General features: G+C 46.9%; 8 protein-coding genes across 8 annotated transcripts; 2 read left to right on the top strand and 6 right to left on the bottom strand.

The window, feature by feature from the left end:
• Positions 1-201: 201 nt before the first annotated feature.
• On the bottom strand, positions 202-945 carry VFPPC_10289 (hypothetical protein; the record flags this gene model as incomplete). Its single annotated transcript, XM_018288686.1, has 1 exon — positions 202-945. One exon carries the CDS (start codon positions 943-945, stop codon positions 202-204), a length of 744 nt encoding a protein of 247 aa, XP_018137323.1.
• A 1,705-nt stretch (positions 946-2,650) lies between these two features.
• On the bottom strand, positions 2,651-2,899 carry VFPPC_18267 (hypothetical protein; the record flags this gene model as incomplete). The annotated part of the gene is made up of 1 exon (XM_022429909.1): positions 2,651-2,899. The coding sequence occupies one exon, from the start codon at positions 2,897-2,899 to the stop codon at positions 2,651-2,653; it is 249 nt and encodes an 82-aa protein (XP_022285091.1).
• Positions 2,900-9,627: 6,728 nt separating this feature from the next.
• VFPPC_10293 (short chain dehydrogenase/reductase family protein) lies at positions 9,628-10,719 on the bottom strand (the record flags this gene model as incomplete). Its single annotated transcript, XM_018288688.1, has 2 exons — positions 9,628-9,948; positions 10,036-10,719. 2 exons carry the CDS (start codon positions 10,717-10,719, stop codon positions 9,628-9,630), a joined length of 1,005 nt encoding a protein of 334 aa, XP_018137325.1.
• A 1,814-nt stretch (positions 10,720-12,533) lies between these two features.
• On the top strand, positions 12,534-13,221 carry VFPPC_10294 (glucokinase; the record flags this gene model as incomplete). The annotated part of the gene is made up of 2 exons (XM_018288689.1): positions 12,534-12,719; positions 12,772-13,221. 2 exons carry the CDS (start codon positions 12,534-12,536, stop codon positions 13,219-13,221), a joined length of 636 nt encoding a protein of 211 aa, XP_018137326.1.
• A 2,625-nt stretch (positions 13,222-15,846) lies between these two features.
• On the bottom strand, positions 15,847-16,172 carry VFPPC_16900 (hypothetical protein; the record flags this gene model as incomplete). Its single annotated transcript, XM_018294653.1, has 3 exons — positions 15,847-15,945; positions 15,998-16,085; positions 16,135-16,172. 3 exons carry the CDS (start codon positions 16,170-16,172, stop codon positions 15,847-15,849), a joined length of 225 nt encoding a protein of 74 aa, XP_018137327.1.
• Positions 16,173-17,586: 1,414 nt separating this feature from the next.
• VFPPC_18266 (hypothetical protein) lies at positions 17,587-17,965 on the bottom strand (the record flags this gene model as incomplete). Its single annotated transcript, XM_022429908.1, has 2 exons — positions 17,587-17,708; positions 17,767-17,965. The coding sequence occupies 2 exons, from the start codon at positions 17,963-17,965 to the stop codon at positions 17,587-17,589; spliced, it is 321 nt and encodes a 106-aa protein (XP_022285090.1).
• Positions 17,966-18,850: 885 nt separating this feature from the next.
• Positions 18,851-20,855, bottom strand: VFPPC_10296 (hypothetical protein; the record flags this gene model as incomplete). The annotated part of the gene is made up of 3 exons (XM_018288690.1): positions 18,851-19,389; positions 19,449-20,073; positions 20,127-20,855. 3 exons carry the CDS (start codon positions 20,853-20,855, stop codon positions 18,851-18,853), a joined length of 1,893 nt encoding a protein of 630 aa, XP_018137328.1.
• Positions 20,856-21,999: 1,144 nt separating this feature from the next.
• VFPPC_14747 (hypothetical protein) lies at positions 22,000-23,178 on the top strand (the record flags this gene model as incomplete). The annotated part of the gene is made up of 1 exon (XM_018292515.1): positions 22,000-23,178. One exon carries the CDS (start codon positions 22,000-22,002, stop codon positions 23,176-23,178), a length of 1,179 nt encoding a protein of 392 aa, XP_018137329.1.
• Between the last annotated feature and the right edge of the window lie 29 nt (positions 23,179-23,207).

Here is a 23,207-nt window from a genome sequence, read left to right as displayed (position 1 = left end):
AGTGAGGTGCACCAACACAACCATGAAAACAAAAAGCGCAGAGTGCGCACATCCACTACTTTTATATCGGGGTATCGAAGTCGTAAATATGTCTCAAGACAACAACAACAAAGCCTAAAATGTAGACGCGAACACGTACTCCTTGCCTCAAACATACTTGAGATTCTTCCTAGATCCAGCCTGACGAATTCCGTAGCGAACTTAGCGATTACAGCAGTTGCTATCCAACTTTTGTCGCTTGGAAGGTTTGGGGTCATCCGAGAACGATACGTGCCGTTCAGGACTTCGGGCTCTACCCGTAATTTTCCCAGTCCGTCTTGGGAGGTTGCAGCTGAGTATCAAATTCCTAGCCCGAATAGCTTCGGGCGTCATATAGGAGGGAATAGGTTCAGTGCTTGCTGGCTGCGATGGCGGCTCGGAATCTAAACTGTTGCCATTCAACACCAAAGACGGTATAACTGGCCCAGGCGGTATTGTGGCAGGTGCTGTGTCTGATGGATTGACGGGGCCCGCAGTATTAAGAGGTAAAGGCGCGATTTCGCTAGGTTGAGCGAATGGCTGATCCGCTGGTATTCCTGCTTCGCCTCGTGGTTGCTCATAGTCGAAGGAATCCAACTCATGAAGATCGGGGTCGACAGGCCAGACTTCGGGAATTTTGTAAGTTGACGGGTTATCAACAGTGATATTGCTCGCTTCTGGATATTGCAATGGCATAGATGCAATGTTTGGCGATTCGATCTCATCCTCAGCAACGCTAGGGCTAGACGTGGACGACGACGATGTTTTGCCGACAACGTCGGTGTTCGGCTTCAAGAGAATATTGAAGTTTTCGTCCGCCGCGGCATTCGATGTCGTGAGAAGATCAGTAGATACTACAACACTGCCTTGGGCAGTCTCGATGGTCTGGAAGTCTGCTCCCTCGTGGGGAAAAGTGGATGACACCATGTTTATTGTCCAGGTTAGAGTGCAATGCGTGCGACGAACTTGCTTTTCAGAGGTAATGAAATGCAGATAGCAGACCGCGTGAGCATATATTACTTCTCGTGCACACATTCATCACCTGAGACGAAAAAGGCAGACGACTCAGTTTCCAACGAAAGATCTTCCACTGACGTCAGGGGGCGGATATCCAACGGCCTTACCCCAGCATACCAAATTGCGTAGGCTACTTGTAACCTGTCACATTGCATAGGCGAAGCGTCAGACTCTCTGACGGCCAGGGACTTGCGAATTAGGCCAGGGCAGCCGGCAGGAAGTCCGCCAACAAGGTAAATGGCCCACACTTGGGATGCTAGATCGAGTCTGGCCCACCATCTTTCGAAATAATCAGTCAGACATGCTGAGATTTCTCAGGAGTTGTTGCTCGCTACTCTTACAGATTGTGCTTGACTCGCAGCCTGTCCTGGTTGACCATGTGATACATGTCCAGACTGCACTTCTGCGCTTACAACTTGATCGAGGAACATGATGCATAGTATGACGGTGTACCTGGATTATTTGAGTTCATAGGAAAGCTCAAAATCTCAGAATACACACCAAAGCATTCAGCTGCGTTACGACGAGTGGAAGTCGAAGACAATAACCAAGGCAGTAACATGGTCAGCTTACATGAGTGAGATACCCTCTGGCACATCGGGAGACACCGCACGATTGCGGTGCTGGGGGAAGCAAGACTGTAATCCCAGGACTCTGGGAAACAGCCAATTCGGCATGCAGACCATGCTATTTAACAATCGACCTTGTCCACAAGTTGTGCATCGAACAGACGCCTCTATGTCGGTCTGGCTCCAGATGCTTAAATTCCAAACGCCATATCCCAGGCCTAACTCCACTACTTGTGATTGGTTTACGCATCCATAGACTTGAACAAGGCCTTGGGTCTAGAACTCTTCCGGCCACTGGCAGCGAGCTTCAGGTATGGATCTCGGCCCTGTCAAGCAAGGGCAGGCATTGCGCGTTTTGCGCCCTTGTGGAGGAGTACGTCTGAGGAAAAGATTCCATCCTGATCCCACACGAAAGTATATTTTAGGTACCAGCGTACTATTATTGACGGATCGTGAGGGTTTGACTTTGTTATTGAGTATTCGCTAACATCACTGGAGGTCTACGTCAAGGCCGCTGGAACACGTCTGGCATTATTGACCGGTTTTGTTGTATCACCAACTCGGCAGCTACTGGAAAAAGTCGCACCAAGTTCTGCTCTATTTGCGAGTCAGCACGTGGAAGCCTCATGATGAGTTGGTGTCAACGTAGTTATCCCAACATGACTAAATTTCATTGCTCATAGTAGCTAACTTCAAATGCCCAAATACACGACATGTCAAACATCTCGAAATTCATAACCACCGTACTACGTTTCTCCACAGAATAATCTTCTATAATAGAAAGTTGGCGACTCATTGCCTGGCTCATAAGTAGTGACTCCTCATTAAACCTCCATTGTGCCTTTTACCAACAGGCACAACCCAACAAGGCCCGGCTTGGCCAAAGATGGCCCAAGATGGCCCCGAAAAACTCTCTTTGGATAAACGTGTCGTTTCAGATCATATGTGCAAAAGTGAAGCAAGGATTCGTCAACTGGCCTGTGACATGTATCTAAACAGTCAGTAAAGCAGCATGGCAAAAGGGAGCAAGGTTCACGATTAGGTACCTAGTTGACAAGGTCTTGCCGACTGTTAATATGTTCAGGAGAGTCATTTTCAGAGTCTATAGAGCTGTACGTCAAACTGCTCTCTTCGATAGCTTCACGTTGTCGTTTTCTAAAGCTCCGCAATCGTTTGTCCATGTTGGCTAGTTCCTGTACGATAACATCGATGTCTGGCACGTTTCTTTGGGTCGTCTCCGCTATGCACCCCGCTGGGATGTCAAGCAGAATGGGTTTTCCCGCCTCTTGCTGCATGGCTATGCAGTCGTCGCTAAGTCATTCTCAACTCGCTTTCGTCTAGTGTGGGAGCAGCTGACTCTGTCGAAAGAGGTGGCACTTGGGAAATGGAAGGAGGAAACAAAACCAACGGCAGCGAGCTTTAAATCTTTCCTTATGCCACTGGTTTCGTGAAAAGACTCAGTACAGAGGATGAAGCGAGACCATTTGAAGAGATCTATGTTATTATGTGCGTGTGATAGGGGTTCTTAGTTAGACCGGTTAAGAAGCCCCGGATCAGATTGACCCTGCCCATCCAAAACAGTCGTCAAAGTGGCCTGACTCCCCACAATAACGTGCAGTTGGTGTAGATTCTGCCTCTCAATTGGCCGATCCTCCAGTTTATTTGCTCCGATTGAGATGGGCGGGACTTGCATCTAGATATAGATCTCGCCCCAACTCGCCGGTTCCAAAGAAAGTCGACATTTTGGGAAGCTTTTCGTAACTGAACGTATCCCGAGGTGGCTTAATAGTTGCAAACGTGGAGCTTTATTCGGCTCTTATTTAGGTGTCTTGGGTTATTCTCCCAACTCAACCGACGAGCTGAGCCCGGAGACTCTTGACCGTAAGCCACCCATCCCATGGACCCCTAGCTTATAGATTCTGCATTAGGCCATGGCCACGCATGCATTTTTTAGTTGCTGATCGTCGTGATAAATCACATTCCCATGTCCTGAATCATCGGTTCCACACTTGCTCAGTTCCAATCCCAGTATTACTTGAAGAACACCATACAATTGACGGATGGACCAATATCTGCCAATAAGCCTTAACAGGGAGAGTGGATATGCCGAAATTTTTTATTCTGAATCAGAATAGCAAGTGTAGAGCAGAAATAATAAGTCATGTTCCTCGCCTCAAGGCCGCAACATCTACATACGCTCAATCCTTCCAGTATGAATCCGCATCTAAGAACCAACGATTAGCAACAGTGCCGTGCGGGAATACAAATTTTCCATAAGCTGTAAGCCCCAAGCCGTAAACTTACCCTTGTGTATGTCCGGGGTCGGGATTCCCTGTCTTGCATCCCTCTTCTCCCTGTAGTCGGTTCCGAAGCGCCTGTCCCTGTCCTCCACCTTCTTAAAGTCCAACTGCCCGTCACTTATATAACTTGTCATCAACCGTGGTTCCCCAAGTGGCAACTTATCCCCTCTGTCTGTCTGCCACAGATGATATGTTTTCCCGTACAGCTTGACAATCTCTTCCATCTCCTTGTTCTCCGCCATGTCCCACGGTGTCTGTGGAATCACGCGATTCGGCATCACAAGCATACCAGACTTTACTTCGTAGACATGCGAGTGTCATAGCCGTCGCTCGTCGGGCGGAAGAGACTCATAAAGCCGCGGTGTGATCATATATTCTACACCAATAAGTCTGGCATTGGCATCCGGAGAGTCGTATAGGAGGCACTGCCGAACATCACTGTCTAATTGTTTATTTTGTCAGTTATGACACATGGTTGGGAGCGGATTGCACCCTCGGACCTACTTATCTGGCTGCAGAAGTGGTTTGTCTCAACTGATCGACTCAGGTCATCTGCGTAAGCGTGGAAGGCGTTTAGATGGGCGCAGACATTTTTAATTGGCTTGAAGTCCTGAAATCCACATCAATTTAAGACCCTCAGAAGTGTTGTTTTGTATCGCCAAGCCTACCTGGGTGATGGAGGACGTCCCAAGAAGCACGGCGTCCTTCTTGGAAGTAGGCTCACCGTAGCTCTCACTTGTCACAGGTAGAGACTCCATTGTTAACAGAAAATAATGAGGGATTTATTCCGAGACCTCTTCAAGACATTCTGGAGCGTATTTATTTCGTAGGAGCATCCCGAGTCCACAGTAACGTGCCTGCAGCCGTGAGATACCGGTGACGTGAGGTTGCCATCATGGACTTGTCTACCAGGATTTGGCATTTGATACGTGACTGTAATATCCCATCAACTGCCATTACTGAATTGTTAAGACTTCCAGACTTCAAATATTACTCAGAAACGTCAATGTCCGAAGCTATAATTCGACCATCATTTGCGAATCGTTTTATTCTACTTCAAGCTACCTGCTTGATCCTCACACTAGATCCTGGGCCACTTCAGGGATAGCACTCATTACTACACCTAGTGCAATGTGGCGCACTGCGGGGAACTCACCAAAGAGTTAAAATGTAGAAGCTGTGGACATAGACAGGTCACTAATATTGGGTTTACGGAACTCGACCCGAGTTGCTGCGTTGCGTCCAGATGACATCATGCATGCGAAATACTTCTTTCCCACAGTCCAGCGCATGCCCCAATACCAACAGCTGTTAGACAGCAGGTTTGTCCAATTTTGTAAAAATCACCACTTGCCCTTCCAATTCCATAAAATTCGGTCGTCGACCTACGTTCCCCAGCCCTGAATGAACGTGTTGTGAGACACTGGCCGGACGACAGTCCCAGCTCTGGTTGGTTTAATTTATGAATGACGGTGCTCCGAAATTTCAGTCTTCGCTATCAAGTAATGTGTATACCAGGAATCCTTTTCTTCGCATCGAGGACATTTTACATAACGTTCTATCTGGCTGGCCGAGAGAACCAAAGTCTAGGTCCGTGAAAATAATAATGGGTAAACAAGCTAGTGGAGTGCGTAAAGGCCGAATTACGTCAGTTGCGTGCAATTCCTGCCGCGAAAAACGAGCAAAGGTGAGGACTCAGTTATACAGACAAGTCAAACGTATTGCTGACAGCGAGAAGTGTGATGGAAGGAAACCCTGTGAGAGGTGCATGCGTCAAGAGACCGACTGTTGCTACATCAAGAGAAGAACTGAGTCAAAGGAGAGCTTACGGAACGAGATCGAGCGATTGCGATTGGAACTACGCCAAGTAACCCAATGCTTCGAGGCGCTCAAGGCAACATCAAGCGCAGGTGATCTTACATGTCATCTGCAACAGCAACAAACGGCAGCGAGCAAATTACCTGATTCGAGACGTCAAGAACCACAGCCACCCGGAATTCAGCACCCATATGAGTGTAATCATAGGCAGATATGCAACATATCTAACTTTGAGGATTCTTCAGGTAGGGAATTTCTCCCACTACTGATATCCAGTTCGAATTGAGCAAGATCTAATTAGACAAATACTGTAGCTTTGATGGACGTACCTCTTACACCGAACTCTACAAGTTATCCGGATCTCGCGCCTGCGCCAAATCTCAGCCACAGCGTCAGTTTCTTCCAAACTTCGTCATGTATCCAGCCAGATATGCAGCCGCCACCATTAACCTGTGAAATGGGATTCGTCGCAGAGCCGTGGATGGCCTCTCAGCAGAACAACCCGTGATCTTTGACGATACTCGTGCATTGTGGGACTCCGGGCTGAGAATTACTACAACAAACAAATGTTAGACGGTCGCTGGATCTTTGGCCATGCCCAACTGTCCGACTCTTAGACCGGATGGCTATCAAACAAAACTAAGCCACCTATAACTTATGTTAGATAGAATGGTAGGACGAATGCATGGGAGGATACGATAGCTAAGAATAATACTCAACTTACGACGCCCCAAATGGCAACTTTTGCAGCACCTATTCTGAGCCAGAAGTGACCTGCAGCGAGCGCTTCCGATCCAGAGCATTGCGTTTGTCTCGGCTCAGTACAACAAACATTCGACATTTTGCGAATTCCATCAGTTCAATGTTATCATATATTATTTGAGACCCTTAACAGCATTAAGATCCACAAAAAATAGGTTTAGGCGCGCCGAATCTAACCAGACCTATATTCTATGGCAATGGACGCGATCTGCAATCAGTATCGCCACTCGCCCGCCCTCCTACGTATAAGCTCGTCATGATGAGATCACAATACGACATCTTGTCGATACAGTTCCGTCTGTCTCAAGATGTTATGAACAGCTCAATGGCTATCTCGAAAACGAAAAACGGTTTTGTTCATTTACTAATTGAGTACATAGAATTCGTCACACCCCAGCGCAGCCAAATCGTTTTTACATCTCGCCGTCCATGGAAATAGACAACGACGAATCTCACATCTCCGGCGTCGGAAGCAGCCAGGACCAGTCTACGTCCAACACACCGTCAAGTCAATCGCAAAATCCAAGGCGCAGGCGTGGTCATGGAATTGTGACACCTCACGCTTGCGCAGAATGCAGGAGGAAGCGGGCCAAGGTAGCTCACGCCATGTCTCCTTTCATTATAACACAACCTTCATAACAATCTGGTGCAAATTCCAACTTTAGCTAACCAAAATAATCTGCTAGTGCGATGGAAAGAGTCCATGCAGCCGCTGTAAATCCTACGCCGTTGATTGTATATACGAAGCTCCGTCACGAAAGTCAAAGGATGAGCTTCGGACAGAAATAGAACGGTTGCGCCAAAGCCAGGATTCGAGCAGTCGTGTTATCTCTGCATTAGTTCAACCTGAGCTCGCCAACGATATCTTAATGCGACTATGGGGCGGTGATTCAGTCAAAAGCATATCTGAAGTCATGGATCAAAGCAACCCGAATGACGAGCTGAATAATCTGTGGCAACGGACAACTCAAATTTCGGACCGACGGAACGACGCAAATGCTCGGAGTGCCAGCAAAGATGAATCATCGAACTGGAGAAAAGACACCATGGATATGTCAGGGACTGTAGACTCAATTTCAGTGCCGAATATGGCAACCCATCATCATCCCCATATCGCACCAAAAGGACCAAACATCTCTGGTGAGCGGAGTTTTGTCTTGTGGCCCTCGGGAGAGCCCACGACCGAATTTGCCGGAACCTGGACGACGGTCACTGGAGACACAGACATAGTACAGCATTTGCTGGCTTTATATTTCTGCTGGGAATATCCCACGTTTGCATCACTGAGCAAAGAGCACTATCTCAAAGACTTTCACGACGGTCGGAATAGATACTGTTCTTCGTTACTCACAAATGCCCTGCTTGCCCTAGGTTGCCGCTTTTCCAATATGGATGGAGCCAAGGATAACACAGGTGAGTCTCTGACGTCTGGGAAAAGCTTCTTCAGAGAATGTGAGCGACTATACTTTGACGAGACGGATCATCGTTCAATTACTACAGTCCAAGCCTTGGGAATCATGGCAATCCGTGAGGCGAGCTGTGGTCGAATCTCGATGAGCGAGTTCTATTCGGGCCAATGTATGAGGTTGGCAATCGAGATGGGTTTGCATCGGATTGGTGATTCCAGGCCGCAAAACGACACGAACGACGATGAGCGAACCGTACGATTGGCGACTTTTTGGGGAGCATTTACCTTAGATAAGTAGGCGACCGACATTTAATTCTTACGCAACAGTGTAATGAGATGAGACGCTGATAGCTGTATCTAGCGCGTTGTCTTTTGCTGGCTCCTTGCCCCGAACTTCATACATACCGTTGCTACCACCTAAGCCTCCGATTATAGAATCTGAAGAGAGAAGCTCCTGGATTCCATACACCGATGACGGTTAGTTTCACTTTCGCAAATTGGGAAGACCGGGTAATTAACGACATATGCAGGAGTACCATTACCACTTCCGTGTGAGCAGGTAGGGAACGAGCGATCGGTGTTTACATTATTTTGCCAATTAAGCGAACTGGCCCATCAATGCCTGTATCTTGTACACAGCCCAATCGGATCGTTGAACTCAAAGAGTCTGTTGCAACTCTACACCAAAAACTTGATGTGGTATGACCAGCTACCAGAGGCTTTGCGACTTGGCGAGAACTTTACTCCATACGTGCTGTTTGTTCAGTATGTCTATCCGTAATCACTTCCTTCAAATTCATCCGTCTAACTTCTACATAGCATGTACTATCACTTTACAATCATCTTGCTATTTTGGCCCGTCATAGAATGCAGCATCACCGGAACCGAGTTATTGCCACAAAAAGTTTGCTCTGAGGCAGCAGACGCAATTGGAACCCTAGTCACGTCTTACGCCAGGCTATACACTTTACAAAGAACACCCTCTCTCGTGCCATATTTTGTTTTAACGGCTGCAATCGTGCGCCTCGCCACCATTACCAGCTTCACCCACGGCAACTCGGCTGCCTCTGAAAGAGAGACCTCTGAGAATGCCAAACGAGCAGGCTCCTCGGCCTTGGGGGCTCTTGAGAAAGATATCTCAGCTCTCGCGGAAATGACTCAATGTCACCCTCTTGCGGAAAAAGCGTTGAGCATAATATCCTTCTTGGTTGACGAATGGAACGTCGAAATAGAGGTCGATGCAGGAGAGATTTCCTTACAAGACTGCATTGAGATATGTCGACCCTACGATAGACGGCTTCAATATCTTCCTATTCCTGGATTTTTTGGCAAGGGTTCCGTTGCGGAAATGAGAAGAAGTCAGCCAACGAGTCCAATGACAGAGGCGCCGATAAATAGTTCCCAGCACTCGCTTTTCTCGCCATTTGTGCACTTGAGGCAACAAACGACGGTAACAGACCATGCATTGAGGCAAGCCGGGTTTACGTATCTTCGATAGCGATTCGCTTTTAGTTATCAGAACACGCAGTTAAGGAATATCGAGTGACGTTTCATGGAATTTTTGTTTTGTATTTTTATGGGCTGGGTCAAAGGGTTTCAGTAACTATGGGAATTTGTATTCTGCTCAGTGACAAAATGTCCCTGTGCAGCTTTCTTTTCTTAGTTTTAACCGACCTTGAGCATCACTTCCAATCAGTCCTGGAACTGAGGAAGCTTCCAAGAATGGGCATAAACTTCAACTTCCTCCCCTTGTTTCCCACGATGTGAGGGCATCGTCACCTAATTTATCCTTGATGATTTTCTCACTTAATTGCCAAAGCTCGGCTCCCAATTTCCCATCACGCGCCTGTTCGCTTTCATCTCCTCGCTTCCCAGGATCCGAAAAATACACCCCATTCTGGCCCTTCTCATCAATCTCAGAACTGGTCAGAGCCCAAAGTGTGCTGTATGAACCTTGCTCAGGATCTCTGCTTATTGCTTTCAAAGCATATGAAAGTAATTTCCCCGTAATTCCCGGGTAGGCATCCTTCCACTGCTCTTGCATGGGAGTGTTGACCTGTGCCTAGCGTGTTAGTTGTTGTTGTCTTGACAATCAACATGTCATATTTTTATTTTGATGGTATCAGTTCACGCCAGTGCTTACAGCGCCTGGGTGCACGGCCAGTGCGTATATAGAATCACTCGTGGGCTTGATTACTCGCTCCAACAGCCCAAACCGGATGAAGAGGTTAAGCGCAAGCTTGCTTCTGCCATAAAGCTCTACTGGGCTGAGGTTAGGATTGTTGATATCGTCCATTGAATCAAACTTGACGTGATTTGGTGCTTGCTGATGCAGTTGACTGGATATGGCAACCACGCGAGGATCACTAACCCCTGGCATCAAGCTGGTCTTCCTGAGTCTTGGCCAAAGTTGATTGACAGCATAATATTGCGCGAGATAATTAACTGCGAAAACACGCTCGATTCCGTCGTCACCTAAGCCGTACTGATTCGCATTAATGCCTGCAGACAGGACGAGATAGTCCAGGCGTTCAAGAGACTCGCGGATGTCCGTGAAAACAGATTGAATTTGAGAAAGATTTCCCATGTCGCATTCCTTCCAAGTAATATCCGCGTCTGGATTGTCCTTGCTTATCTCTCCAATGGCTGTTTGGCCGTGCTCCTCGCTCCGGCCGACGATGATGACTCTGCATCCAGCATGTGCCAGCGCTCGGCTGACCTCATATCCAATTCCAGAAGAACCTCCGGTAATGACGGCAACGTGACCGACGAGGTTTTCTGGATGGACCTTCTCAGGTCCGAAAACCTGGGGAAGAGCTGACTGCATCTTTGAGATGGAAGAGCTTCAAAAGTTGGTAACTTGGCTTTCAATGATGCGAACTGTTATTAGTAGGAAACAGCAGGTACACTTTAACGTGACATTAATCGAGATACACAAAAAATCCAAAATGTTCTCAAAGCTTTATACTGCCTGGCGCGCGATGTCTAATATCTCCGTATCGCCATATTGATTGACAAGTGACTGACGTCACAACTATCGTCACTCTGACTCGTGCACCCATTGTACATAGAATAAAATCATGGATGCGTCGGTGGCACCTACTTATTTCTGATTACGTTCTTTTCAACATTCTATGCATCTGTTTCGTCGCCCATGGACTCCAATGCAGATGCAAGCCATGGGCGGCAAAGGTACCTGTGTCTCACGGCGACTTTGGACATCAGACTCTGGAAACTCTAAGGAACATGCCGACAGCAAAGACTATAAGGCAGACTATATTCAAAGCAAGACCTAGCATTGATTGGTAACATTACATCCTCCATTACATCAGGGTCGGTTAGCGAAATATCTGCAGATCTTTACGTTTCTGAAGAGGCCGCCGGCCTAACTATCACTCTGTTCCTTCTGGGCTACTGCGCCGGGCCATTCTTCTTCGCGCCGCTTTCGGAGTTCTACGGCAGGCGATTATTGTTTCAAATTACTTTTCCGATATATTTGGCCTTCACTTTGCTGTGCGCTTTTACGCCCAACTTTGGGGCTCTTTTGGTTGGAAGATTTCTGTCCGGGACCTTCATATCTTCGGCACTGGCTAATAGACCGGCCGTAGAAGCGATATTCTCAACTGTTTCATTGAGATTATCAGTATCAGTTAAGTCCTGTTGCTGGTAAACAAGTGAGCCGCCCCATTCTAGAACAACCCGCTCCTGTGCCTCCCGCCACTGTTCATCAGGCTCATGCAGCCGATCAAGACAGTAAACTGTAACGAGCTATTAGCCTATTACAGGATAAAATAATTCAATACGCATGTGTGAACAAACCCTTTCCACCGGCCTCGACGAGTGCCTCCGCAGGAGCGAGGCCCAGCCCCCGACCACCTCCAGTGATTACAAAGACCTTGCCCGCAAGGTCAAAATCAGCGAACCGTTTGCCTCCCACTTCTTCTCCCTTTGGCAGCCATTCAATATTCGCTGAGCGATCTCCCGCTGTATAACATCCTCTCTGCGCATGTGGAGGAGTGAAGATCAATCTCTGTGGGTTAGCATATAGCGGCACGAACGCAGTCCGGTTTACTACCGGCCGCAGGGAATTGCCCAATGTGTTTCAAAAACAGGAAGATCGCTTCATGGTGATATAGGCTCAGCGAATTGGAAGGCTTTTAGCAATCATTCCACACAGATGTTGTCCCAACTTCCTAGTCGCCTGAAAGCGTCACTTAAAACCCAGCGCAAAAACAAAAGAGGAGTTGAGGGACACAAGGCAATTTAGAGACCACGTGAATCATGTGTATTAAGATCTAGAAAACTTGTTGCTCCTCATCGTAGCGGCGGTACTCTTGTATGGCCGACTTAGACAAGAGAAGGTGGATGTTGTAGTAATGGACGCGCTAATGACCGACAAAGTTGCTCTTATGCTTAATATTTAATAAGGGGATGGAATCTGGTCATTGATTCGAGTGTCATGATGAGGGCCTCCGGGCAGAGTGACCGAATATGCGTGGCATCAGCATGACGTCAAGCGGTCTCAGCCGTTACACAAAAGCAAGTGTGCCAGAACATTTGGGATCTTCATCAAGTCCGTCAAAAATAAAACTAGCAATAGAAGCATTGCTAAGTATCTGGCAGATAGCCTCTAAAACAGCAATGACAGAGTTTCTGACACTATCTGAAGAGAATCCCATCAACGAGGAGGGTACAACGGCCGGTCACCACAAACACCCGAATCACTCATGGGTCCTGTTTGTTTCAGGACCAACTGCTTCAGGGAAATCTTCAGTGGCAGACTTTCTTGCGACAAATTTGGAAGCTCATTTTATTGAGGGAGACGATGTCAGACACCCGCACCAAAGCATCGCCTATGCCCGCGCTAATTGATCTATAGCTTCACCCCAAAGCCAATGTTGGCAAAATGCACAAAGGGGAACCACTAAATGATTCCGACCGTCAAGGTTGGCTCGAAGCCATCTCTGAGCAAGCCTCGGGATATGAAAAGGAGCATAATACCAAGCGGCACCTTATTATTACTTGCTCGGCATTGAAACGAAGTTATCGCGAACTATTGAGGGAAAGCTGCGACCGTGCTGGTTACTCAATTGTGCACTTTATCCATCTCGATGCACCAGAGTCAGAACTGCGACACCGAGCAGAGACGAGACACGGTCATTTCGCCAAGTCAAACCTTGTACACAGCCAGTTCCAGACGCTGGAGCGACCAGGGATCGAAGAAACCGACGTCACGATGATCAGCGTAGTACCCCCGCTAGAGGAGGTCCAGAATGTAGCATTGGATTCTTTTTCAAAGATTCTTGCTCACAAGAAAGCGCAGGGGTGATCTAAGACACTCAGGCATACGGGTGGTATCTCGCGTGAAAAATTCCACAGATCAGATCAAACGATTAAGTATTTCTTCTTTTTGCATTATTTAACGAGCGTTCTATGAGTTCAAGCTGCTACAATTACGCAAGAAAAGACAACAGTGGTCGGGAAATATCATGGGCTTCTGAAATTACCTGGCATATCGATCTACATATATAGCCGTAAATGTGGCAGAGAGACTTTCCTCAATACACAAGTTAGCTACTGCTCTACTTCATGTTTGTCGGTATATAAGTTCAAATCAATGTCGTACTGATCCCGTTGAGTCAAATTCGCCTGCAAAAATGTCGTCCGTCAGCGAATCCGGCAAAGCTCAAAGTCCAGCTGGCAGTCCAGCACCATTGCAGAAATTGGAACAGTGAATATGTCAACCGGACGGCCCGGAGATGTGGGGCCGGCCGGTGCCAGGCTTCGGTCCAAAACCTGGAGGTGGAAGGAGCAACCCAATCCGCAGAGAATCGATCTGGGGAAGGAGATACGGCCTGGCTATCGGGTCGTTGACTAACACCTCATATTACAGGTTATGATTCGACATCACTGGTAGATTAGTGCTCCAAATTTTCCTCGTATATTGATGTTGCCGAGGTTGGATGTTAAAGGAATATCAGCTAGCACTCTCCCAGTTGTCACTCACTAAACTACCCACATACTACATATTCCCAGGTCGCCGCAATCACACAACCTGGAGCCGTGCAACCGTGTCAGGTAATTTGGTGACAGAAACAGTTCAGGGAAAGAATCAGCAATCCCAACACCATGTGGGCCATAACCGTGGCCCTGGTGGACAGTCAGCATCCGCACCCATATGTGACGTCGAGGTGACGACTAGAGATAACTTACCTCTGATTAGCCAGGGTTGCATAAACACAAGATACAAAGTTGTTTTGCTTCATTTTAATCCCAACTTTCTACCATTAAGGCAAACTTGCTTGCAGCACTGAGATCATGACTACAAAGTATTCCATAGGAATTTTGCGTAAAGGTTTTTCGTCTCCGCCGACACAACCCAGACAGTTCATTGCGACTAGATTCTTGCAAACAAGCCATGCTTCCAGGGCTGTCAAAAGTGGCGAAGAGGGACAATTCAAACCGGTGACAGCTTCTCAATCTTCCCAAGAGCCTTCTCACAAGCCCAGGTTGGTCCTAATCCCCTGTCTGACGTGCATGTCGTCGGCGGCTTTGCACTAAGAGTTTTTGAAGCCAGGAAGAACTTGCTCGCAATTCGAATAAATCACAAAATTCTGGACGCAAGGGCGAGAAAGGTGAAAACCAGCAAGAGTTAAATGCGCACAAAGGTTCGAAGAATTATAGTCAACAAACTGGCTCATAACGCCAATCAGTTACGTTTTGGGATGGCAAAATTGTGACAAAGTCACTGCCATACAGTAGACCTCTTGTCCAGTGTATCAAATATGGCATTTCTACGTTAAACTGGCCTATTCTTTATTACGTTCATAAGTATTTTTGGCAGATGTATGCGACAAGCTGTGATGGTATGATGACCTCCCATTACGCTTGACAGGTATTGAAGGATGTAATTCTTGTTGAAATGTCAATGGATATAAGTATGGCTATCTCTTTGCATCGTCGAACCTTTCCTTTTCGCCAGGGCAGATGAAAGAGTGGTAATTCCTTTGATATGAATTCAAGAGTAGTGACTGCAGGTATGGCAACTCAACACGATTGTCTGGCAACTCAACACGACGCGTTGTCTGGCAGACGCCAGCTCTATGGTGAATTATCCAATGGCAAACAACTGTGACAATAACTGGAATATAATACAAAACTCTTAACGGAAGTACGTTAGGGACTTAAAAGCTGCGGTCTGATTTGTTGCTTAAACTTCATTTGCCAAAGTGTGCAACAGAAGGAGCCAGCTGTCCTTTGCATCCCTCGTAAACAGGCTTACTTCCGCCCACTGCGTGGCAATATACGTATTGTTGATACTGGTAATACAAGTATTCCCCGTGCGCATATCTCGACTATGCCAAAACGGCTAACATCTCTCTTGTGATATCATGTGTTGCCGACTCCCACGTCATTCTTACAACAACACGGTCAAGAAAAGACGGGATGGTCATTCCATTTCCTCAAGTCATCGTCTATAAAAACGCAATTAGGCCTTACTTCTGCCAATTCAATGCAAAAGTTTGGATTATATCAACGTGAATATTACAAAGCATCTGCGTCTGGGTACCGATGATCGAGTGCCCCTCCTCAAGAATAGGCGACACTCAGAGCACGACAGCCATAATGATCTACCGACACCCAAACTGACCCATTCTCGTCTCAATACAACCGGAGATGATGACACCGCCACTGTCTTCTTCATTGGGACCGCGAAAACCATAATAGACTGGCAAGGCTTTCGCATTCTTACTGATCCTAATTTTCTCCGTGCGGAGACCATGTCCACCTCGGCCCATAACCTGTATATAGCCTATTAACTAGGTTATAATAAGTTGCTTTCTCTCTCACCATATCATGCATTACCTTAAGTGTTAAGTAATAAGATGTTTGTATTTTCCAATGATAGCATCTAGTTACTATTTTATCTACCATCTGCATTCACGTTGTAGCCCTACTTTGAACCGCCTTTCCTCCCAGCCTCCTTAGCCTTCTCGCTTCCAGGCTCAAATGATCCAGACGATGCCTGGCCTCCTTGAGAGGCAATGTCTCTCTACGAAATGTTAGAATATGTTTACTTCACAAGCTAAAATCCTGTAACATACCTGCTTATTAGCTTCCATACTGGCAAAGCCGCCCGAATGACTCGCCTGCCCACCCTTTGATGCAATATCCTGGACCTCCTCTTGGGGGCTATAGTGATTTAGCTTGCATCTAACGGCAGGGAAGGAAATCTCAATACCGGTTTGCAAAATTTCCGGGGTTCTGGTTTCCAGTCATTTTGTTGTATTGTAAGTTTCAGCAATCTATAGTGTGCGTACCTAGGTAACGTTCCTAGGCCCAGCTGTATGCGTTTAGGGAACTTTCCTGGCATTTATACCTCTCTGTCTGCGTAATGTAAGACTTTTTCTGTGATTAACAACGTCACCGACGCGTCAGTACTTACATCGTGATCACACCGACCATCTATTGTGACGTGATGCACGAGCGAACAACTTGCAAAAATGTGGCAGCAGCGGGTGCATACATGCAAACAGGAAAATTATCCACGGATAGCCATATTATGCTTTGACCCGCGGATGTAAACCTACGAAGGAGGGCATCCAATACATAGACGAAAAGGCCAGCAGACACCATAGCTCAGATTAGCGAATTAAGCTATGCAATAGAAACCGGCGACGCAGTTGATCTGGGTCATGGCGTAATGAGTTAGGAGTTTGGGATGGCAAGTTACAATTCAGCTGAGGATAGTCGAGAACATTGAAGTCAAGATTAACGGAGATTGCTGAAGTGTGTTGTAATCGGCTCGCCGGCACCAACCGATCGTAACATTCTACTTGACGCTGAATAGTGTGTGTTCCTGCAGGCTAGCATCTGGATGATCCGAAAGTCCCGTATGTCGCCGATCATTCCTAACATTGCCGAAGGTTGTCGGGCGGACCTGCTTGAAGCCAAAGGTGCAAGATATGCCCGGCCAGACATCCTATCCAAGGGATCGGATCGGCAATCAGTCTTTGCCAATCCATAACCGCTAGGTAATTCATTCCCGGTGGCCATGAAATCTAGCTGTCTTTATGGCTTCGGGCCAGAGAGACTGTCAATCTTCCTCAGCCGATATGAGCCTCCCATCATAAGCTACGGATTTGTTGATACAACTCATGATGTCATGGATAGAGGTGTTTTTGAATCAGGTCGTAGCAATAAGAAGAGTTTTATCAAACAAAACAAGCCATGGTTGCAGCTTGGTGAGGTGGAGGGACGGCTAATGCAGTCCTAAAGTTAAAGGACATAGTGTCGAGGGTGCATGACGGCACCTGCGCCTGATTGGCGGTGGACGATGGGTGATGGGAGAGAGGAAGCATGAAAGGCTGCTAATAGATATGCCTTTTCTTGATACTTGTAAAGGAGGTGACTACTGCAAGAAACTTGGCAAAATGGCAGGAGAAGTTGGCATGGACGAGCCTAAAGAACTTCGCTTGGAGCAAAGGTGTCTGTATCTTAGATATGCTACTGACTATACCTCTTGTTTTGGAACAAGATGCTTCCACTCAGAGCAAAATGCCGTTATATCCTTGACTCTCATCAGTTTACATGAGACCCAACTCGAGACGTCCTATCGTCATGCTAAAGCATCATCTCTAGTGTCCTCCAGATCGGAATTACTTGGACTCTGAAGTTATACAAAGTTGCGACTTTACTCAGCCAACTCTGGCTGTATGTCGTCAGGTTCCTGGTACTGGTTCCTTGGCTCTGCCCCCCCCCGAGTTCTCTCTTTGATGATGTTTGATTCATCAATTGCTGCCTTCTCGTCTTCATCTATACTCTTGCAAATTAGCGTTTATCCGTGGCTATTGCTTGCTCTAAGAAAGCCTACCTAGCTGCTTGTCTGAGTCTCCGTCTGCAGCATTTACAGGATCTTCAACTGGAGTGTCATCACCTTGTACCGGAATTGGTTCCCTCTTTCCGTTGCTTGTAGTGTAAGAGTCGTCCTGGACTAGACCTTCGGGTGCGTTGGTGTCTAAGTCATCTTGAATGGTCTTATCGTCTGTCTGCGCATGTGAGGTTTTTGACATGATGGTTGAGACGTAGTTGGCTAAGTACATGTTTGTAAGGTTTTGATTGGATCGTGTAGGATGATGTGTGTTTCGCAGGCTGCGATTGAGGGCTCCTGGGGTCCATCCCATTAAATACCTACAGGTGCAAATCGGCATTTGGAAATTCAGCATCTTTCCTATCAGACCTTACAGGTACTTTATCTGTCATGAGGTCATAGTCAAACTTACACCTCCATTAGATCGTCATCGTTTCGCAATCTAGACGTAAAGATCTTGAAACATATTGTTAACCGGTGTACACATTAAGTTGAAAACATAATACCAACTACGAACTTTGGGGAAAACTTCAACAAATACAATACAAGAAATGCTCTGCTTATAATTACAAATAAATATAACGAATGTAGGAGTCTTTACTTTGCATAGCTTAAAACATTTATCAGTGAGATACCACCATACTAAAATGACAACACCGTCGGCAAGGTCCTTCGCCATCGCAAATGTAGAACCTTACTAGCACCAGGGAATAACCTTGCCCAGCAAATGCATTCTGGTTGCCCACAACCCACAATAAAGCTGGAGTGCCACCATGGTCCAACGGAAGAAAATAATACTCTTGACGAGTGAATGACGCGCCAGCATACTAGTGTTTGGCTTAGGCTCAAGAAAATAACTACTTGGATGCTTAATATTGGCAACGTCTAATATTAGACGTTTTTGTGCAGGGATCCGTACGATCCCGAAGTGTGATGGCCGCAGAGCAACTACATGCTTGCCTTGCTCTATCAAATAGGAAGAGAGGTTCTATAGACCAGTGCCTTTGAATTCCATTGCCAACACATGAAAACAAACTCAGAGAGACTAAGAAAGCGACGTCTTATCCATGACTCTTCCTAGTAGTAACTAGAGAGCCTCCCACATTTGTGGACCAGCAGATATAAGCCTATTGAAAAGTTCGTCCCGCCTTGTAACAGCTGTAAGATGATATTCTTCACCCATGGACGTGATAATCAGTCCATCTACAACGTCCTTCTCCAATGCCCAATGGACCATAATCTTGCTCTTCCACCCAAGACCCCCAACTTTTTGCAGTTCTTCAATATCAGCAATCGGAATTGCCCATGCTGGATTCACATTCTCAAGGTTAGATGTCCAGCTGAGTGCAGGCGATGTGGCCGTCGTGGTTATGTATGCATGTCCTCTGCGCCCTTTGTGTCTGGCTGGGAATCGGACTGGGCCAGCAAAGGGGTTTGTGTCTGGAGGCTCTACGACGCCGAGCCGATCCTTTGCATGCCTCTCACCTACTGCAGCTTTTACTTTGTCAGTGGCGAGAAACACGTTTATTCCTCCGCCAGTGACGGTTCTGAGAAATCCAAGGAAGCCGCCTCTGGCTTTTGTCTGCTTCGTTTTTGATACCTCGTCATGTTCTGCAGTATCGTTGTCTTTTGTCCTTGTTAATACTTGTTCAAGGTACTTCATGCATTCTGAGACTACGACTTACCTCGCTGTGGCTTTTCAGGCGCTCTTCCTGACGCTGAATCCGTCGGCGTAGGAGGAGGAACTGGAGCTTTGCTTTGCTCTCCCATACGTAGAAGTGTAATGGCGAGCTGCGCATTTGTCGGTACCCCTCGCAAAATGGAATTGCGCAATTCCAAGTACTTCCGGATCCTCGGATAGTTTCTGACGACAACGGCATTCACACGGGTCATTCCTGGGGAGCCAAATAGGGCAATGCCTATTCCAAAACCAAGCCCTTTGGCCATGAGATACGATGTGACAAAAAAGGACCCAAGCAGGGGAAGGACTAGACATAGAGCAAGTAATATTCTCGGGAGTGACCTCTGAAATGGAGGAATGGGGCTCAGGGCGTTTCCAATGCGTTCCCAATTATCCACCAGCTGCGCAATGAGGCGCATCGAATCTTCAGCACCTTTCCATACCATTTTTGATACCGACTTTGACGTTTTCTGTTGCAAGGCATCGTTATCCACGTTGTTATCTTTGGCATGCACCATGTCCTTCTGTAGTTTGGTAATATCAGGTGCCTTGATGTCGGGTTCTTCGTCACCAGTGGACGTCTCGCTAGAATCTTTTTCTTGTTTGCCAACGCTTGTGCTGAGAAGAAGCTGGGAAAATTGTTAGATTGCAGTTTAAATAGACGTCGTGTTGTTCATATTACCGTTGCTATACTGTTTATGAAGCTGTGTGCCTCTCGTTCAGCTCCTTCTCCGGCTTGCGTCTCCGGCGAAGTCGTGATGGCGCCACTAGAATCCAACTTGCTAGATCCTTTTTGACTAGTGCTACCAGCGGTAGTACTAACGAGTCCTGGTTCTATTGGAGGGAAGCAAACGCGACGCGCTGGAGGGGACAGTATCAAGATTATCAGGAATGCCAGCATGGTGGACAGGAGCAGATCAGTAGCCCATGCAGCCGTGTATACAGAGAGAAACGCAGAAGTTCGTCGCCAATCAGTCCAGGATCTTAAATAGGTTACTTGCTTCCAGGCTGAGACTAGTTGAACTATCACGCTCGTGTATAGTCTCTCGAGGTGTGCACGCAGCTTCTCTGGTGAGAATTCTTCCTTTTCTGCAATGTTCATGTCCAAATTTGCTAACGGCGGGACGTTGATGGTTTTTACATGAAACGTCTGGTTATCGAACCGGCGTATTAACGCAGCAAGCTGCCCGTTGGGTACTCCAGGGATGGCCATTGGAGACGATGTGAAGTCTCGATTGCTCCAGCCGACATCTTGAACGTCGACATCCTCCGGGTCGATTTTTTCTGCCGACCTGATGTCTTTCTTTGTGACAACATCTGCATTTTCTGTGGCTAGAGCGTGGCTCTGTGTTGGGCTGCTGCCACTTGGCTGTTGAGCATATTTCGATTCGTCGCCAGAGTCATCAGTCATCCTGCGTTATTAGAAGCCGATCGCGGGCAAAGAGTCGTCGAGGAGTCAATCATGCGAATATTTGACCATTAAAACACTTCAATGTGTCATGAGTGAGAGTTTGTTTGTAGAATTGTGTAAGTGACGCTCATGATGTTGTGCATGGTGACGTCACGATTGTTCATCACTGGTAGACAGCAGGCATGCTCTTAACATAATCTGGTGGCAAATATCAGCCCATTAACAATCCATGAGCATTAGTCTGGCTAATAAGAGTCGAAAGGATTACGGCTAGGCGCATGGTGTGGTCCTGCACCCGTACCTGCCTTAAGTTGATGTTCGTGACTTCGTGGGTTCTACTTGGCTCTCATGAGTATTCATGGTGAAAGCGGTTGTTAAGATAATCTACAAAGTGCTTCACGGAACGCATATAGTTCTGAGACATGTTGGAACTGGAAACTGCACACTGTTGCTGTATTGATCGGCGACAAGAAGCTTGCAGTGGCGCCAAACGTCTTGCATCAGACACGATGATCATTTGCAACGGGCAGTGTAGCCAAAGAGAATTTGCGCTTCTTTAGTCGCATCTCTCGATGAAACATTGCGTAATAGATTATTGACTACTTCCTCTCTTGTTAGATAGTTACAACAGGTCGTGACAGTTTGACCAATGGTTTCCAGCTAGCATGCAATCGTGTTGGCCGAGTCGGACGCCAAAGAGATTTTTCGCGCAGCTATTAAGCTTCTATTTTATGCTTGTCAAATTAAAACCTCTTGACCTCAACTTAAATCACCACGTTAGGACACGTAGTGGGAAATAACTCGGCAACGGGCAGCCGCCGTCGCCCTTTGTTATCCACATCGTCAATCCGACAAAGTATCCAAGGTTTGCAAGTTCATTGAAGCTTTGAGTCCAGTCACTTCATAGGTATTCCCACAATATACTTCCTCCTTGGCGCCAAGACTAAAGCATTAGTTTCATTCTTCCAAAGTATAAAACGCCATCATCGTTCCTGGGAGAAGTTTAATAGCTTCAGCCCAGCCGTCCCAAACATTATTTAACCCGCAGCACATATATATTCACCATAGAAGCACCTTACTTCCATCACCGCCGATTTGAAAATCTAGTTTTGTTTCTGTACTGGTTCCAGTTTCAACTGTCAAAATGCGTTATCAACAAAATCCCGGCTTCATAACCAAGCACTGGGAGCAGTTATGGCGTAGCAACATTCCTGACCTGCTGTCGTTTCAAAAGACTCTTCAAAATAGTAACTGCAGCCCAGGATTTGTCGCTATCGATGCCGAACCATGGGGAAACCCAAGCTCGCTTGTCGCTGAGATTGGTTTATGTCTGATACTTCCCTTCAATCCCTCCCAGTTCCCTCAGCCTCCCAACACTCCTAGACGACTTTGCAGCTCGTTGCGTGTCTCAACGCGCAGTATCAAGATATCCGGCAGAGATCAAGGCACCGGAAGTGAAACATTCCAAGCTGAACACAGCCAGACGATTCCGTCAACAGAAGTGGAATCTGCTCTGGTGGAAATCTTGAACACTTTCCGAGCTACGCTAGCCACCGTGCAAGGACAGCAGAATGACCAGGCAGTACCCTTAATCCTCATCGGATTCGACACTTTTTTCGAATTTCAATCCATGTCTACATCGTTCCCACTCATCACAGATCATTTCTGCTCCTGGGTGGACTTGCAGGAACTGGTCAAAGACGCGGCACAAGCCAAAACAACTCCCAGCATGCGGGATTCCCTTATTGCATTTGGGAACGACCAAACAACAATTGGCTCTATCCATGAAAAACATAGTGCAGCACTGGATGCCCTGCGAATGGCGACACTTCTAGTCAACCTGCTCCGTCATGACGCCAAAGAGCCGCTATGCTTGCGATTTACTCCCCCTCAAAATTGTACAAACGGGAAAGTACTAGCGGGATGTCGAGGAACCGGACAATTCTCTACAAAAAAGCTCAATGTCCCTAAACCAGGAGAAACACTTCCATTCCAGGCAATAGCAATACTACGAGGAACTCCCCTCCCCATGGCTCCGATTGCGGAGACCCAAGTGTTTAAAGCTTTTGCCAAGTATAACCCGATTTCTTTCTTCTGTCACACTAGCAGGCGCTATGAATTTAAAGCCTATATCGGTTTTAGCAGCCTTGACGTGTTACGATGGTTTGTGAAGGATGTACATGGTACGAAATCGATATTAGGGGGCGTCTGGCGGGTGATGTCCCTCTGCAGGCCACAGCTTGCAGCAATGCAAACCACCGCAGATCTCGAAGGTTTCAAGAATTTGAGTCTACAGGAAACTGGAAGAGAAAATGGAGCATAGGGGGGGCAGAACAAGCATGGAATAATTGT

This window comes from Pochonia chlamydosporia (genome assembly GCF_001653235.2).
Source record: "Pochonia chlamydosporia 170 chromosome Unknown PCv3seq00010, whole genome shotgun sequence".
NCBI lineage: Eukaryota > Fungi > Ascomycota > Sordariomycetes > Hypocreales > Clavicipitaceae > Pochonia > Pochonia chlamydosporia.
Note: the sequence above shows the minus strand (reverse complement) of the source record. Positions and strands in the feature narration are given on the sequence as shown.